The sequence below is a fragment of the Morus notabilis genome, unplaced genomic scaffold (genome assembly GCF_000414095.1).
Source record: "Morus notabilis unplaced genomic scaffold, ASM41409v2 Scaffold729, whole genome shotgun sequence".
Taxonomy (NCBI): Eukaryota; Viridiplantae; Streptophyta; class Magnoliopsida; order Rosales; family Moraceae; genus Morus; species Morus notabilis.
In genome coordinates this window covers 130,100-147,351 of record NW_010356787.1, presented here as the reverse complement: position 1 = coordinate 147,351, position 17,252 = coordinate 130,100, and the positions used below count along the sequence as shown (strand labels likewise).

Here is a 17,252-nt window from a genome sequence, read left to right as displayed (position 1 = left end):
TATCCATAACTAACCTGCTTTCTCAACACAAGTAAGAAAGAATAATATGGACAAACTTAACAAAAGAATGGATGACTAACTTGGGGCTGTACATCGTCAATGAATGCTTTCATGACTGCCAGAACACATCAGAGTCATTGCTATACAAAGAAGGGTCCTGAATTTCCTGGTTAGCTACATGGCGGTCGATAAGCTGTGCTTGGATAAGTTTACATACTGCCAATCCAGAAGGAAGCACCCACCATTCACTTTCGTCCCTGCATTCCCAATCAAACCACAAACGTAGATAAGTTCAAACACTTTGGGAGCAAATAGAATCATATGCAAATGGTGCATTGTATTCGAACCACAATCACGCTTGGACATGGTTAGCTGACCAATCCATGAATGATACGCTTAAGGCTACTTACATGCTAAAATTCCAGGACGGAAAGTCAGAGTGCTTTTTACTTGAGTGGGTTTTATAATGAAGTAATCCACATAGAAAAGCAACTACCTGCAGAAAAGAGAGAACATTGGATTAATAGCCAAAACCAGTCGGAAAGCATCAAGATTTCCAAGAAGAGCTTATTTGACAGTATAAACTTTGAATGCCAGTAACAGCAAGAAGTCCTACTTAGCCATGATTTCCCATCAACTTCAGCATTACTTAGCATCAAGCCACTTTAGAAATGCAAGTACTTACAGACAAATTTCTCGACCAAATTATCCACAAAACGAAGTACTTGGCACGCACATTTATATAATTTACAGTAAGTTATGAGAATTCTAGAGCTCTTTGAGTTGAGAACAACGTACAACATTAATTAAGGATGTGATATTCCACAGAGCATACACACGTGCAAGACCAGCTGATCGTCTAGGTCCTTGACTAAACAAAGCACTGATTCCAGCAGGGAAGGGAAATAGAAGGCCAAGAGGAAATATAAAGAGCACTAGAAAGAAGTTGAGCAGAGAAATAGAATACTGTTGCAGAAAAGAGAGGGAGACTAAGCTAACATCTGCTAGCAGCAGAATAGAAATGAGCAAACCAACAAGATCCTGGGAAAAAAAAAAATAGAGGGAGATAGTCAGAATAGTGTCCAAGAACCATAACCTGACCTTTTAGCCTAGGGAAATGATTAGTACATTTAGTTACCCGGATTGTTAAGTACCTGATGTCCAACAGGTTTTGTGTTATAAACTATGAAAGAAAGGGGATAACAAATAGTCTTCTTTTCTTTCAGCGTTCGTAAGTTCTGGGAATGTAAAAGCCCTCCGAATAACCTTTTATGTGTTGTTAGATGTTCACTGGTTTTCATATGGTCCAGTTGATCAACCCTATCAAGGCCTAGCATACTGAATGGCAGAAAGAAGAGTAAGCCCAAGAATAGAAAACTCAACGAAAGAAAACCATGAGAAGATTTTTACCATGATTCCTGCCCAGTAAGCAGTGAGATATTCGGACTTTCTAGTGATGGTAGCATGTTTTCATTCTGGGCAGCACAGACCACAAGTCCAAACTGGCAATATCCAAAAGCTGTAGATTGAAACCAAGCAAGATCAACGTGTACACCATATGTCCTTAAGGTAGGGTTTGCATGTGTTCCAAGCCAGGTGACAACATGACTAAAAGTGATTTTTAAGTGTCCACGACGTACTAAGCGCAGTTGAGCATTTAGACCAGCCACAAGCCGATACCATATTGTAGGTGGAATAGACTGAAAAGTCAACGAAACCATATACAGTCAACGAAACTTCATTCTAAGACAAACACGAGAGAGAAATTAACATAGACTATGACCTTAAAAGATTAACAGGTGGCAAACCTGACTCATGAGGCTAGTAAGAATGTTATCGCTATGGAGGAAAAAGGGAGCCATGTAACTTCCATCTCCACCAAAAACTATAGACATTGGAAAACGTTGATGAAGACGTGTAGGAAGATCAGCTCTTTTTTCATCTCCGCCAAGGAAAAAGTCCACATATGCAAGCATTAGATCAGAAGTTGCAGCTACCTGCAGTATGAAAAATCACACTATTTTGTAAGTTAACCATCTAACATTGAGTGCAAGGATATTAAAATGTCAACCTCTACCAACAACACCACATCGCATCCCATATGCATGAAAAATTGTCAATATTATACTTGGGAGGAAATTTTCCAATCTCAGGTTAAGCAACAATTAAAATTAGAGGAAGTGAAAAAATAACTTCCTGCTCCAGATAATCTAGAGTTCTTCAGAAGATCTAATGTCATGCTTAGAGAAGTAGAACATAAAGAATGGATTAAATCAAAATATTTTAAACTCTTTTGTTTGCCAACTCAAAAACATAAAGGAGAAAGTGTTGAAGAAATTAATAAAACAATTTTTCAAGTCACGTCCAATATTTTTCCCAAATAGCAACAAAATCTCTGGGAGGCTTCTACATATGGCAGCTATAGGCAACCATGAGAGATTTTGCAAAGAAATAACTGCTACAACTGTTCTGGCAAGCTCAGGTCAGAATAATTTTAAACTCCTTTTACTGTTCCAACACCAAACAGAAAATGAACTCATATACTGGCTTCAGTAATAAAAGTTCCACTTGTATAAACACCCTCAAACCAATGTACTTCAACTTGAAAACGTAGTTGAAGAGAATCCACCCGAAGGAAACCAGGGACCAAGATAAGACGGTTTTTTAAAACATCTATCAAAATTGCATATGAGATACTTGGAGAAAGCTGCAGACATCCACGCAACAAACTCATGCATATAAGAATGCACCTATACATGCATGTCATGCACACATGCATATTTGTGCTGGTTTACATCCTCATAGAGTGTGAGTATCTGCACATATCTTATGAGTTATAGATACTCCAGAACCAAAATCAAATCACTAAAACCCAAAAAACCTATTTTAAGTAAAAAGATAATGCCTTCAGGCTTCAGAAGAAAAAATAAGGGGAAAAAAGTCAAAAAGGTAATGAAGATTGCACGGAAATATGTTCTTCGTGTGTTTTATGAAGAAATAAACCTTAAGTCCTTCATAGAGAGCACGGGAACGACATGAACGCAAGCAAGCGTGATCATATTCTGATCGAACATATTCGCGAAGCTGCTGCAATTTATTTTTCCGACATCGCTGTAGCCATAACCACGCAAGCGGATATGCAAGGACTGAAAGAATGCTGTAGATTGATCCTTCCCACCACTGGTAAGCCGCTAAACCATTAATCTCATCCACAAATCTAATGAATGCATCTTCATACCTGCCATATAAGGTAAATACTTGATTTTAGAACAATTACCCTCTACTTGGGGATGATAAAAAAGAATGAAAAAATGTTTACGAGTTTATTAAATTAGGGGTGGTTCTGAAACTTATTTTTGGCAGTTCCAAAATTTGGCTGCCAAACGAGTTTTAGCAGTATTTCTTTTGAGGGGTTTGAAAACCTAAACCAAATAGGTCCTCAACTTTCGTTCACATGACCTTCTGCAACGCATGAAACTAGAACCTAATTCATAAAGTCAAAGCTTCCCCTGAAGAAACCAAACACTACATGTGACCATAAAGTAAAAGAAGGCTTACACAATTTCTTTTATTTGGTGCGGAGGAGAATGAGGCAGATACCAAGGTTCACTGAAAGTATTAGGCCCCATAAAATACATTCTATGCACGTGATTTTGGGATTCCTCGTTTCTATTTGTTTCTAGAACCTGAAAAAAAAAATGATTCGCTTTTTTAACAATATTAGACAATATGGTAGAGGGAAGACATTCGCATTCGTTTAGAAACTATTTTATATAAACAAGCAAAAAATAGCACAAAGACAAATGAAAAGTGAACCTCATTTAATGATTCCAGGAACGGGAAGGAATGATCTATTGGAGAGCAATGTCGAGCAGGCACAAGGGTTGGTACCTCATCCACACCAACATACTTCGTCCGTGCAACACTAAGCACTAGAGCTAATAGGATGAGGATACCTAACAGAATAAAACCAAACCACCATGGGCCACCAAAAGTATATACCAACTCTTCAAGTGCTGTATAACAGTTTGGCATGCGATATCTGTCAGAAATGCACTTATACGGACAAGGAGTTTCAGTAACACCACCTGTTCAAAAGAAAAAATCTTCAGGATGTAGTAGGTATCAACTAGGAACATTTTAAATAAAGCATGCAGCAAGGATAGAGCCATCTTTCTGGGAAGAGAAGATAAAACTTAGGAGCAGGAATACCTCGAACAGTAACATACATAGCACGGTTGGGAAGCTCATAAAATGGGCAATCGAAACAAAGGGCTCTATCAGATCCGCTGACATTCTTATAGGTGTATTCCTGCAGTGCAATTAGTTCAGAGGTTAAAGAAAAAAGCTTTCCAAAATAAAAAGATAAAAAATCCTCAACTTGATAGCCAATAAAAATTTTAGAGAAAAAATTTAAAAATAAAAAGGACCAAAGATACAGATCCAAAGTCTATAAATAAAATAGTTGATCATTAGGTATATCTTGGAGGAGGATGACTAAAAATGGGGGGAGGGGGGGGGGGAAATTGATTAAGAAGAGAATCAAATACAAAGGAAGAGGATGAGAAATCCTCCAAAGAAAAAGACAAAGAAGCAAAACAGAAAAAACAAAAAGAAAACTAAACATAAGCTAACAGAGAAATTAACTCCCAATAACATCCTTTCAATTTAACATAATCAAAGAAGGAAATCAGAAAAGAACTTTTTGATTATGCAATTGACCACAGAAAATTGATCGCAACTACATTTCTGAAAATATGCCATAATCAATATTTTTCGATTCAGGTATTCAGTGACTCAATAAGACAATATCGGATATGATTAATTCCAACGCTACCTCACAGAAGATACCGTAAAGCCCTTCGGGACAGGCCTTTCCAGTAACTGTCCCATTTTGCCCAGCACGACCATGACCTCTACCATATCCACCACTGCCATGGAGAGCAGAAAGAAAGCTTAAACAAACTGATTTCTTACCCCAAAAAAAAAAAAAAAAGAGTGAACAAAATAATAATTTTACTAATAACGGGGTCAAAAGAAAGATTTGGTTTATGAAATACAGAAATGCCTGGTCTTCCCCTTCATGAGAAGTAATTCATGAAATATCAGGTCCTGAATGTTATGTAACAAATGCTAGGGTTGACTGCTTAACAAAACGGATTCTTCCAATGTATAAAATAAAAATTCCAATGGCTTAGAACATGCCATTAGAAATTACAAGCAGTCCAGATCTTCAAGTTCTTCATAACATTTTTAATTAAGCAATTTACTCCCATAAAATGGTGGGAAAATTCAGCAAATGACACTACTTAACAGATTGTGCAAACCTTCATGAAATAACAGACAACGAAATCATTCACAAGAAAAGGAGTGTACCCAGTAAGAATGCTTCCTTTTACCCTTGCAATTGGCAAATATGCATCTCCGATGGGAATTTCTGACCAGTGAAAGTGAACCCTTCCGCCACCTCCACCACCGCCACCATTGGGACTGCCATGTCCTCCAACAGTTGAAATGGTAGAAGAATTACCAAGTGCCAGGGTATTGACAAATAAAAGAATTGTCCCACCAGACCCACCTCCAGGTCCTATTTTCGAGATGGACCTATGATTTTGCTTCGTCAAATCTTCTCCAAAGCTTTCCCCATCAGCCTTAAGTGAACCCTCGATAGACAAACTTGACAATGAATGCTCCAATGAACCGATCACTATCCAAGAAAAAGGAGATCGTATTGTATAATTGCCACTCATCAGAAGAAGAAGAAAAGGATATAATTTAGTAAAAGAATAATGAAATCGACATATTAAGGCTAAATAGCATCACAAGAACACAAAACTACCAGTGGCTACATGATTAAGTCGTCCTCCCTCTCAGTAAATGCAGGATCAGTAGAAATGATGAGAAAAGACAGTGTTCAAATCTCAACAAAAAGAGGATTAAAATGATAAGCAACACAAGTTCAAAACAATGGACCAAATAGCTAAATGCATCAGTTTTATGTTTAAAATGGACAAGTAAAAACCAAAAATTCAACATATTGAAAACTTACCAATAATACCACCACCTGCAGTTGCACCAGCAAGACTATTATTTCCACTACCGCTACCAAGTTCACAAGGTAAACCAGCATCTCCATACATAATACCACCGTCAATGAATTTTCCATTATAATATCCATCTCCGCCTTTTCCACCATGCCCACCACCACCAGCAAGACCATTTTCAAACATTTTCCCTCTGCCTACTCCGCCATAGCAACCTGAAGATAGTCCAGATGGGTTGCAATACAAATCCTTATAAACTTTGCAAATTCCTTAACATGTAAAAATTCTCTAACAAAGATGCAGCAGAAGCCATACCCAGCCCAGATGCACTAATCAATCCAGACGAAGGGATGATCATTGCTCTAACCAAGTGGAAATGAATAACAGATCCTGTTATGGTACCTTCAACAGCAACAACTTCCACTCGGCAAATCTGGAGCAGCAAACACCCCCAACAAATTGTTAGGAACACAAAGGGCAAAGAATTGTGAACCAACCTCACCGAAATAAGTAAGTTTTCCCCGGATAGATGGCAGACCTGAATAGTAAAGGCTAACGTAGAGTTCACATTACAGTCTTCAGGTGGATGAATTAATTCAACAGGACAATCTGGGAGATGGCAGTAGAGCCGTGGCGTCCTACAATTCCCAAAGTTACATTCCAGCAAAGATATGGAAGTACAAAAACTAATTGATTTTAACTTACATATAATTGCTATTAGCACTCTCCAACGGACCTCGAAGAAAAGATCCAAGACCAACCTTCACATTACAAGGAGAAGATTCAGCATATGCCTGTCTAGTAGTGCAAAAAGATAAAATCTCATTGAAGCAATGTATGTTTGAATGTGTGTGTGTGAGTAGCACCCGTGTAGATTATATAGTTAAAGATGTCTTCAACAACGTATGCTTAAGATAAAGACTGATTCAGATAGAGGTCTGTACAATCTTCTAGCAAGTGATCCAGCCTTAATTAAATGGAGTACACAGTATATACTTCAATGCTTTCAATTTCTCAAGTAGTAAATTTCACACAGCATAATATATAGCATTAAACGCTTTTATTGTCAGCTCAACAGTGATTCTTCAACAGTAATGAGACACATGTAAAGGCAATCATCCGTCAAAAAGTACAGTCTTATGAAGCAAGAAAAAATAACACCCATAGTGCTCTAATAGGGAGTATTCGGTAACATATGGGGAAAAAAAAAGTTGCACATAAAGTTCCTGAGTTAACATTTTTTATTAAAAGATGCAAAATTAAATGATGAGCTCTCAGCTTACATTGATACTAAAAAATAGTGAAAGAACCAGGCGTTGCGCTTCAATCAAATTCCCTGGTCCAGATAAATTCAAGAAACCTTGTCCATGAACTCCTAAATTAGTGGTAGACTGTATCACAGACGATTCCTGATAATCAAATCCAGAAACATGAATGTCAGACATGAAAACAAGATTAATGAAGACCTCGTTGTTACTGAGTAATACGTGGAAGAGGACATACTTTGAGAACCACTATATTGCTCGCTTCAAGAAAGGACGTTGCAACAATTGCATCACTACCACCATCTATAAGCATTTTGGACTTCCACATCAAGTATATTTTTACAGACATGCGAAGAGCTCCAAATATCTGAATTTATTATAGAGTAGTAGCATAACTATAATCAAAATCTCAAATGGCAATAACAGGTAAGCATCTAATAAATGAAGAAAAGTAAACAAAAATGGATGAAACTGTTGCAAATGCAAAAGAGAGAACCGTGTGATAAGGAACAAGATATAAATAATTAGGAATTGTAAATATGTATTTATCTATCAGGATGATTTTATATAAGTTATTGTAGGAAATTAGAAGATTTTATCTTTTCAGTTTTTGAATTAAAGAGCCAAATCCCTTAGTTTGGGATTAGGATCCTAGGAGATAGGGAATTCCGGTTTTTCTAGATAAACACCGGATCTAGATAGATTTAGATAAGATAAGAGCTTATTTGAATTTCTATGAGTTGTCAAGGGTACTTGGTATCCTATAAATTAGGTTTACGTTACACTAATAATAATAAGGAAAAAAGGAAGTTTTTCCCTTCAAAACCTTCAGTTATTTTATTTGGTTATGCTTATCATGTTATTGGGTTTTTTATGCATCTAAAAATAAAGCTAGTAACTATATTTCACTTGGCGCCTTGATGATTATTGTTTAATATACAAGTTTCCTCTCTATTTTTTCTCTCTTCTTCTCAAATCTGATTCTATTTCTCTAATCTTTCTCTCTTTCTTTAATCTATCTTGGTCCTACATCATCTAATTAGAAAACAATTAAGAATAACACCACTTAAAGGAGGCAAAAAGAAAAAGAAAAAAGTAAGAGATCATATCATCATAGCAAGAGGTGAAAAAAATTACTGTAGTCTAAAGCAACTAATGTAGAAATTAAGGGTAGGTTATTTGCAGAACTTTAAAAAAAAAAACAAAACAAAAAAGATATAAAACCCTTGTGGCAAATTGCAAAGTATAAGATATGAAATATGCAACGAGATTTAAAATTTGGGGAAGTCAGAACATTTACTAATCCTATCACACACTTTCGTAGCAAGGTGAGCTTGGTGGTTTCTAGACTGAGAATGCTTTGGCCATGTTTGGAATTGATCCCCTTTTTGTTTTTCACGTTTTTCGAGAAAGAAAAAATGAAAACGTTTTCAAAACAGCATTTGGCGCAATAAAGACAAAAAAGGGAAATGAAAACGATTTTTTGGTTTAGTGTAAAATGAGAGAGAAATGAAAAACGACTTTTAATCGTTTTTCATTTTTTGTTTTCATTTTCTCCTCTCTGGAGCAAAGAGAGAGAAAGAGAGACATTAATGGGTTTTTTTTACACTGAAAACAATCTCTTGATAAAACTACCAAACGCATTTTCAAAAATAATTTCTGCCTGAGATTGAAAACGTTTTCATTTTCATTTTCATACAAAAAACAAAATCATTTTGAAACGAGTTCCAAACGCGCCGAAAAATTCACGGTAGCATTGTCCTAAAACAAAATAATAGGGGCTAATTATTAATATAAGAAAGACGAGTGCTAAAATAACAGCTTTAGGATACTCGAGTTATCTGAAACGTAGTCTTTCAGACAGCCAACTGCAACAAGATACAACAACAACAACAACAACAACAAGCCTTAATCCCCGGCTTGGGACCGGCTATACAAACGCATAGGCGCAGTTCCAACTGCAACAAGATAATTTAAGGAATTGGGGGAAGGGCGGGGGAGCGGATCTCAAAGTGTGCATTAATGGACTAAACACCAATCTATTAAAGCTTAGGCTCCTAGCTCAACCAAAAAATTATAATTTCTTGGAATAACTATAAGATGATTAGTTGGTCTATAAGCCCTTGGATCCCCTCCCCTTGCAAGCCAGTTTTGCAAGGGTGAGTTCTACCTAATGGGTTCCTAAAAATATCCTGACAGGTTATCTATGCAACAAATAGATAAAAAGCAGGCTCCACCAAGAGGTAGATAGACTATTCAGAGAGAGAGAGAGAGAGAGAGCAAAAACGAAATACGCAAAGCCCAACCACTTGCCTTAACAACGGAGTCACTCATCAAAAGCTCTTCTGCCATTAACTCAAACTCCGACGAAGAATAATGTGCAAGCCCGAAACTCAAAGTTGCACCACATGACAAGTGAATTTGTCCTTGTACCTGTAAAATGAATTAATAATTTAAATCCTAAACACAAACCATAATATAAGAACAAGATTTTATCAAAACTAAAAAAAAAAAATAGCTCTGAAGTATGGATATTATATTGTCTGACTTTAAAATGTCTAACCTAACCCTCCCAAGTTCTTTTTGTAGTAATATATTAAAAGACTTATCTTCACATAAAAAAATTGTTAGAGCTGCAGGTAGCCTCATGATGGTTAGAACTATTAGTTAAAAAGTTTAGAAAGTCTTATCAGCATCTTGGAATATTTAACCGACCGTGGAGTACTTTAATCCTAATTTCTTGTTACGTAGTGAATTTTCGCAACCAACTCAAACTGCCAGGCTTCAATTGAACCACCAAGTTTATAACAGAATGACTGGCTTACCATTTAACACAAACAAATACCAATACAGATAGAGACCATGAATAATATAAGGGAAGCAAGAACAAAACCGAACAAAATACCCATAAAAGGAAAGATAATGCAAAAGAATAATTACGATTCCAACTAGCAAAAAAAGATCTTGTAAACAAAAAATACAGTCAAGCCAGAGCACAAAGATTTCAGCTTTTGAACAACCTGAACACGGCTCCAGTACAGAGGAACCAAAGCCTTCGCATGATCTCGAATATAAACATTAGTCCAAAGTGGCTGCTTAGGAAATTCCCACATAAGTGTGTCAGTCTGTGTGGACATGTTGTGATTGCTGACAGTAAGGCTTCGAGGTACAGCATCATAATATGTCCCAGCAGCACCTGAGTTTTCAGTGCAGCCTAAACTCCGTCCCCCTAAAAAAAAAAAACAGAACAAATATGACAATAATGTTTTTATATTATAGACCCCTACTCAACGCAATATACAAGGAGTTGAGTTTACAAAAATAAACATGAAAACATGAAACAAAACCCGGGCCCTTACACAGTAATCATAGACCCCTACTCAACGCAATATAACTATATAACATCCCAGCCCCTTAACAAATCTGAAAATGAAAACAAGTGAAGCCTTTAGTTTGAAAAATCCATAACGCAAGCCAGTATATGAGCAGGTGGTAAATATAAGAATATAGCTGTGATCTGTCATTACTACTTGAATTCAGTGCTCTCCGAACCGTGCAGGAAGGTTTCCCATCACACAGCTCACCAACTTGATCTTCCACGGGAACCGTATGTCCGAACAGGCCTGGAAAAACAGGTACGATCTCGCTTTCCTTTGCCACTCAAGTGTACGGCATCTGAAATCCATAATGCAAGCCAGTATTTAACTCTATCCCAAAACTTCACAACTATTTCCTTGTACGTCCCAAAAAATTCGGCTGTTCCTTTCTAGCCACAAAGCCCGCGTGACAATAAGGCAACAACATTCCACAGCCTCCTTGTAATATTGTTCCCTCCAAACAAAAAGTCACAGCCAAAAACCTCCACAACGCTACTAGGGACTGCCCAAAAAATCCCAATTTCCCCAACGCGTGATGATTTCGGCTTAAAAAAACTGTTTTTTTTTTCTTTTTTTTTTGACAAATGTGACCATGCAACTAGCCAACTAGCATAGCAGGGGAATTGCACCAATGGAGTGGCAAAAGTTTTTTCAAATACAAATTTTCCACCATCACTGAAGGCAAATTTAGCTAGCAGATAAAGAATAAGATTCTTTAAAACATAAAAACGTTAGTCTTACCATGTACAAAGAATTGTGTATTGTCATGCCTGCTGAAAACATTGATGGAAACTCTTCCGCCCCCACCTCCAGCAAATCCATCTCCCCCTGCTGCACTTATCCTGCCACTTCCAGTCCTGTCCTCCACGAGAATTAAAAACTTTGCATAACTTTCAAAGATAACCATGAAGAGTAATAATTTAAATCACACAAGTCCATCCAATTTAAAGCCATGTTATTATCTCCCATAATTTCCCATCATTCTATTTGGACTTCCAATCGACACATAGAGCCCTAACTTCAAGGAATCAAGATAACACTCCTTTCATCAAATTTCTTCACATGAACAAACTATCAAAGAAATCTATAAACTATTGCAATTCCGAATACAACTTTTAGATTGAGAATCAACCGTATCAATTACAGCTCTCTATATTCCCATTAAGTCTATAAATTTTACTTCTCCCAATCTTTTAACTAGCCGAGATGAATCAAACACACTTGTACATTACATCCTCTCGTTCTATACTCCAAATCCGCACCCACACTAAACTTACGATCCATAATATGAATCATAGACTTCCCAAACCACATATCAGCAATAAAGTTAACAAAGTATTACTACTCAGAGTTGGCCCGGCTAACGTGGGGACCTCAGAGCAGCAAAAATCAGCAAATAGGCACCAACCATAGTTAGAGCACACCAAATAATCAAAAAGGGTAAGGTGATAACCAATCCAACAGGCAACAACACCAATTGAAGACCATCATAATCAATGACAAATTATTTTGATTAATCATTAGTAGGACACCATTATTAAGTTAAACAAACAACAATAGGAGAGATAATTAGCAATTACATTCTATGAGCTTTGATGTATATGCTGCCTCCAGACCCTCCACCACCCTTGAGACCGCCGTAGCCACCGTCCGCTAGAACACTCCCACAGACATCAACCGTTCCGTCCACCTCCACCCAAATCCTCCCGCCACCTTCCCCGCCATACTCCACCTCTTTGCTCGTCGAACCTCCCCTACTCCCATAACTTGCAGGCTTGTCCAACGACAACCACGAATACGCATCGCCACCCCAAACGTCATCCGGAAGCTTCGTGTTGTCCGTCACACAGCTCGCGCCTCTCCCGCCATGGCCTCCACCGCCGCCCTGGAGACCGCTCGGCGTGCCACTCGTCTCCGCCGGCGGCTCACCGGCCAATCCGGTGGCGTTAATCAACGATCCATCCGAGAAATTCGCAGCCCTAGCGCTCAAAAAGACCAAACCGGCGATGATCGTCGAATTCCTACCCAAACTAAAATCTCCGCTGACGTTTATCAAAATTGAGCAACCTAACAACGGACAGCTCAAAGTAACGCTGGGAAGAATGTACAAACTTCCATTTCCCTCTATATACACATCGTCCTCGAAGCTCAGACTCGAATTGAGCTCGCACAACGTGTCGAGCGAGCCAATTCCTCCGAGGCCGTCGTCGCAGGACACCGACGGCGGGTGAGGCGGCGGAGACGGCGGCGGCGGCGCCGGAGGCGTGTAATCTCCTCGGAGCGCGTCGAATTCGAAGCCGGCAATCGAGAACTCGTCGTCGCTGAAATCGGCTACGCCTAGAGAAGAGATCGCAGCTAAAACCGCCAACATTTTGAGAATGCACAAGGCGAGAACTTGAGCGGCCATTCCAGAAAGCTGAAACTCATCACAAATTCAGTTCTTGAATTCAATCTAGGGTTCAATAAAAAAAGAAAAAGAAGAAAGAAAAACTTCCAATCCAATGAAGATTCTTTCGATTAGAGATTTGAAACTTCGAATGAGAAATTCAAGCGAGAAAATATGAAGAAAATAATCCAATTCTTGGCTTTGGGAATTCCATTGGATAACGGATGAATCTTCGTGAAAGAGAATAATGGAAATGGTGGTGACTGGTGAGTGAACTTTATCAAATCAAATGTGACCGTGGCGTGAAGCGGAAAAATAGCAGAGAGGGAAGGAAGAAGAAACAGAAAGCTGGGGAAGAACGTTATTGGGCCGAAACTATTATGGTCTGAATTAAGGCCCAATCACCACACTGCTTTGAAATTGACTCTATTTCTCCTTTAAAAAATAATAATAATGCTGATGATGACATAAATAATAATTTTTAAACTTGATGTTAGCATCTGTTTTTAATTTAACAATACTATCAATCCGTTAAATATATGAGTATTGAGATAATATCATTCTAGAGGTAACATTTTTTATGTGAGTGGTTGCGATTTTGTAACTGATTTTGAGTGGTTAATAAATGATAAGAGTTAATAGAGAGAAAATTAAAAATGCTATTATTAAAATAACACTGTTTTATTTCTACTATTTTTGTAAATTTGTTTACTAATAACTTGTAAGTTATATTTTCTTAATATATTTTTTGTGTAATATGCTGGTTATTTTTTATAATTTGCATATTATTTTTTATAATAACATTAAAATTGTGTATTGTGGCATAAATAATAGAATTAGAGAAAACAGTGGTTAGATTTGAAATTTTCTCCTTAATAAATGATAAAAACATCATTACAAGTTATGTCTCGTATCTATAAATAAATAAAAAATCATTTTCTCCCCAATGGACATATAATATTTGATTATTTTTTAAATTTTTATTTGGAATTCGAATCCGGACAAGAAAAGGAAAATGTTTAAAAGTTGTTATTGCCAAAGGAGTTTTGAAAGTATGGAACAATGGGGTAATCTAAATATTAAAAAAAAACAGAGAGCCAATATCATTGCAACAACAAAGTTTGTCGTTTTTTTTTTCGTGTAGTTTAGTAGAGGAAGATAATGATAATGATAAATTAGATGTAGACTTTTTTTTTTCCTTATCAAACTTACATCACCGTACAATTACATGACATAATGTGATAATAGAGTAAAGAGCCTCGTTTGTTTCGCTGATTCGAATTTAGAATTTGAGTTTTGTTACGGAAAAAAGTTCTCATAAACAATCACATCTAACTTTTTTACTACAGTAAAAAGCTCTTACATACAATCACATCTCAACTCAAATTCTAAACTTAAATCAGCGAGACTCAATATGAGGAGTATATGAGGAGTCCACTTCACCACATTATCAAACTTACTACGGAAGATGAAACTCCAAAGCCTTTCACAAAACTAATATACTTTGATAGTTTTGAAAAAATAAAGAATTTATACTCGAGTGCAGAATTTAAACCTTTATTAATCTTTTATTTTTGATAAATACTCTTTTATTAATATAATTATTTAATTAAAAAATTTATGATTTAAGAATTTAAGATAAAAATCATGACTCATTAACTTTTAAAGAATATTTATCATGCCTTATATTTGAGAGAAAAATGGAAATAGGTCAAGACTTGAAATGAATTAAAATTAATAGACCAATAGTTTACATAAGTTAATAAATAGGTCAAATTACTGTTTTCGTCAATAACTTGTCCGGTTATGAACCATAACTTGACAAGTTATTGTCCATAATTTACGATTTTTATCCATAACTTGTCTCACTATGAACCATAATTTGATAAGTTTGTCCATAATTTATCTAGTTATAAACCATAACTTAACAAATTATGACCTATATACTTTTTTAAACTTTTCATATTGGTTTATTTTCTACTATTTCTATTTTATCTTTTTAGCTTTTCGTTTAATAACTTAATTGGTGCAGGTGGGAGGAAATGGCAATACTTGTACCTATTTTTAAAGTATGGGCTTGGTTTTTGGGTTGTGGACCCTCGGCCCAAAAGTAAATGGGGGACCCAAATTATTGTTATTGTTTTTTTTTTTATATACGAAAGAAAAAAGAATGAGAAAATTTTAAGTTTAATTATTATTTTTTTTAACTCTATTATTTATGTCATTATATAAAATTTTAATGCACTATAAAAAATAACTTGTAAGATATAAACATATAACATACAGATTACGAAAAGCATATTATGAAAAGATAACCTACATATTATAAAAATAACTTAAAAATTATTAATTATATAAGATAAATTTAACAATAAGGTAGAAATAAAATAATGTTAATTTATTAATGGCATTTTTGAAAATTAAAAAAAAAACTGCATTGGATCATGGAGAAGGTAACGTTACTTGTCATTGGAACTCTCAAAATCTGAATTATACTTGACCACTTGGGCTACTATTTCAGAACTACTGAATGGCTTTATTGGCTTAGTTTAGTATTGTTGTCGTTTTCAATGGAAACCGAGTAAGGAGCATGGACTTTCATTTTATTGATTGTTTCAATGTCATCGAAAAATCGGCAGTCATTTAAAATAAAAAAAAATCGACAGCATAATTTTATTTTTTTGTAATATTTTGAACTTTTTGAAGTCTTTTTTTTTTGTTTTGGCTAGAAAGACTTCTAATTACACTTCAAACACATAAATTACAAAAGGAAAAACTTGTCGATAGCCCAAAGAAATTTGGACATAGTGGAATTTCTAAATTAGGAAAAACTTGTCGATAGCCCAAAGAAATTTGGACATAGTGGAATTTCTGAATGGAAGAATACATTTCTGTGACAAAAGCATACATTTAAAGGGTAAAAAAAAAAAAAAAAAAAACAATTTGATTTTTGTGTATCAGTAAGCAAATGAAAGGCTTGAATCAAAGTCGAAGGATCAATTATCTTCAAATCAAGTATGGTGAAAATCCTCTCCACTCTCCAGGCTTGTGTTTTACCATTTGAGCTTTGCTGGGAAATACTGCACCAAAAGTCATTGTATTTAGAAAAAACAAAAAAAACAAAAAAAGTGTAAATTCATGAAATACCCATATACCAAAAAAAATGAGGGAAAAAAAAAACGTTTCTCACCTTTTCAATTAGGGACAAATAGTAAGGCTTGACCTTCTCTACATCTACTCTAACTTTGCTCTTGCTGTAGAGGTCATATTTGCTGCACATAAAAGTACATTTTTACTCAGTTTGGTTGATCCATTATAGCATAACTATATACATAACAATACAATTCAAGTTAAAAAAAAAACTTATTAGTGACTTGGTATGTATTTAGGGCCCGTTTAATTCACTGATTCGAGTTTTTAATTCGAATTGATATGTGATTTTATGTGAGAGCTGTTTACTGTAGTAAAAAAGTTAAATGTGACTGTTTCTGAAAACTTTTTACTGTAGTAAAACTCAAATTTTAAACTCGAATCGGTAAAATAAACGGGGCCTTATGCTTACTTGAATATCTTAAGCCACTTCAAGTTCTCTTCATCCTCCTTGTTCATGAGATGTTTATATGCTCCTGATCTATGTAAAGCTGCGCAATATTATGGACTATAATGTTAGTAGTGTTCAGACTAACCATAACAATAACAAATTCATAGTCAGAGAAGAGATAATGATGCTTACGGTAGAACGAATGGTATCGGATAATGAACAATGCAGCCGAAGGCAATGTTGTTCTATTTTCCTTGGCCACCTGTGGAATCGAATGAAAGCACCAATTAACTTGATCAGTCTGTTACAAATTTCGAGAGGTTTTTAGACGTTTGGTTCATGTATTCAAAATTATGATTAAGAACAATTCTCATTTTACGTGTGTTTTTTGTGAAAGAAAATACTGTAACGAACTACGAACCATGATTCGAATCATGGCACGAATCCCCCTTCCAAACGTCAAGTCCTGATGGATAAGGAAACTAAAAAATACGTACCAAATACATGTAGTCATCATGTCCCCATGATATCACTACATTGTCTAGTCCACACCCTTCAGTGTAAACTCCATTCTTTGTATTGTAAGCAGGATTGTTGCAATCTGGATTTTCCTTGAAATACTGTAACAAAAAACAGGAA

The 17,252-nt window shown here is 35.9% G+C and overlaps 2 protein-coding genes across 2 annotated transcripts in view; both read right to left on the bottom strand.

Moving 5' to 3' along the window:
• Positions 1-13,356, bottom strand: LOC21388955. Its single transcript, XM_024161505.1, is given in 21 exon segments — positions 1-257; positions 411-496; positions 799-1,041; positions 1,155-1,700; positions 1,809-1,997; positions 3,004-3,238; positions 3,559-3,686; positions 3,817-4,088; positions 4,213-4,312; positions 4,838-4,931; positions 5,377-5,707; positions 6,050-6,259; positions 6,360-6,477; positions 6,583-6,682; positions 6,750-6,805; positions 7,328-7,453; positions 7,548-7,676; positions 9,623-9,742; positions 10,330-10,538; positions 11,428-11,543; positions 12,267-13,356. Coding segments are annotated over 21 exon segments (4,383 nt in total). The 5' UTR covers positions 13,094-13,356; the 3' UTR covers positions 1-109.
• Positions 13,357-16,025: 2,669 nt separating this feature from the next.
• Positions 16,026-17,252, bottom strand: part of LOC21388954 (inositol oxygenase 2) — a 2,895-nt gene continuing 1,668 nt past the window's right edge. Inside the window, exons 7-11 of the mRNA XM_010088602.2 lie at positions 17,111-17,233; positions 16,806-16,875; positions 16,635-16,713; positions 16,263-16,344; positions 16,026-16,152 (exon numbers count right to left, since the gene is read on the bottom strand). Coding sequence (XP_010086904.1) covers positions 16,126-16,152; positions 16,263-16,344; positions 16,635-16,713; positions 16,806-16,875; positions 17,111-17,233 — 381 coding nt within the window. The 3' untranslated portion in view covers positions 16,026-16,125. The remainder of the gene's footprint in view (positions 16,153-16,262; positions 16,345-16,634; positions 16,714-16,805; positions 16,876-17,110; positions 17,234-17,252) is intronic.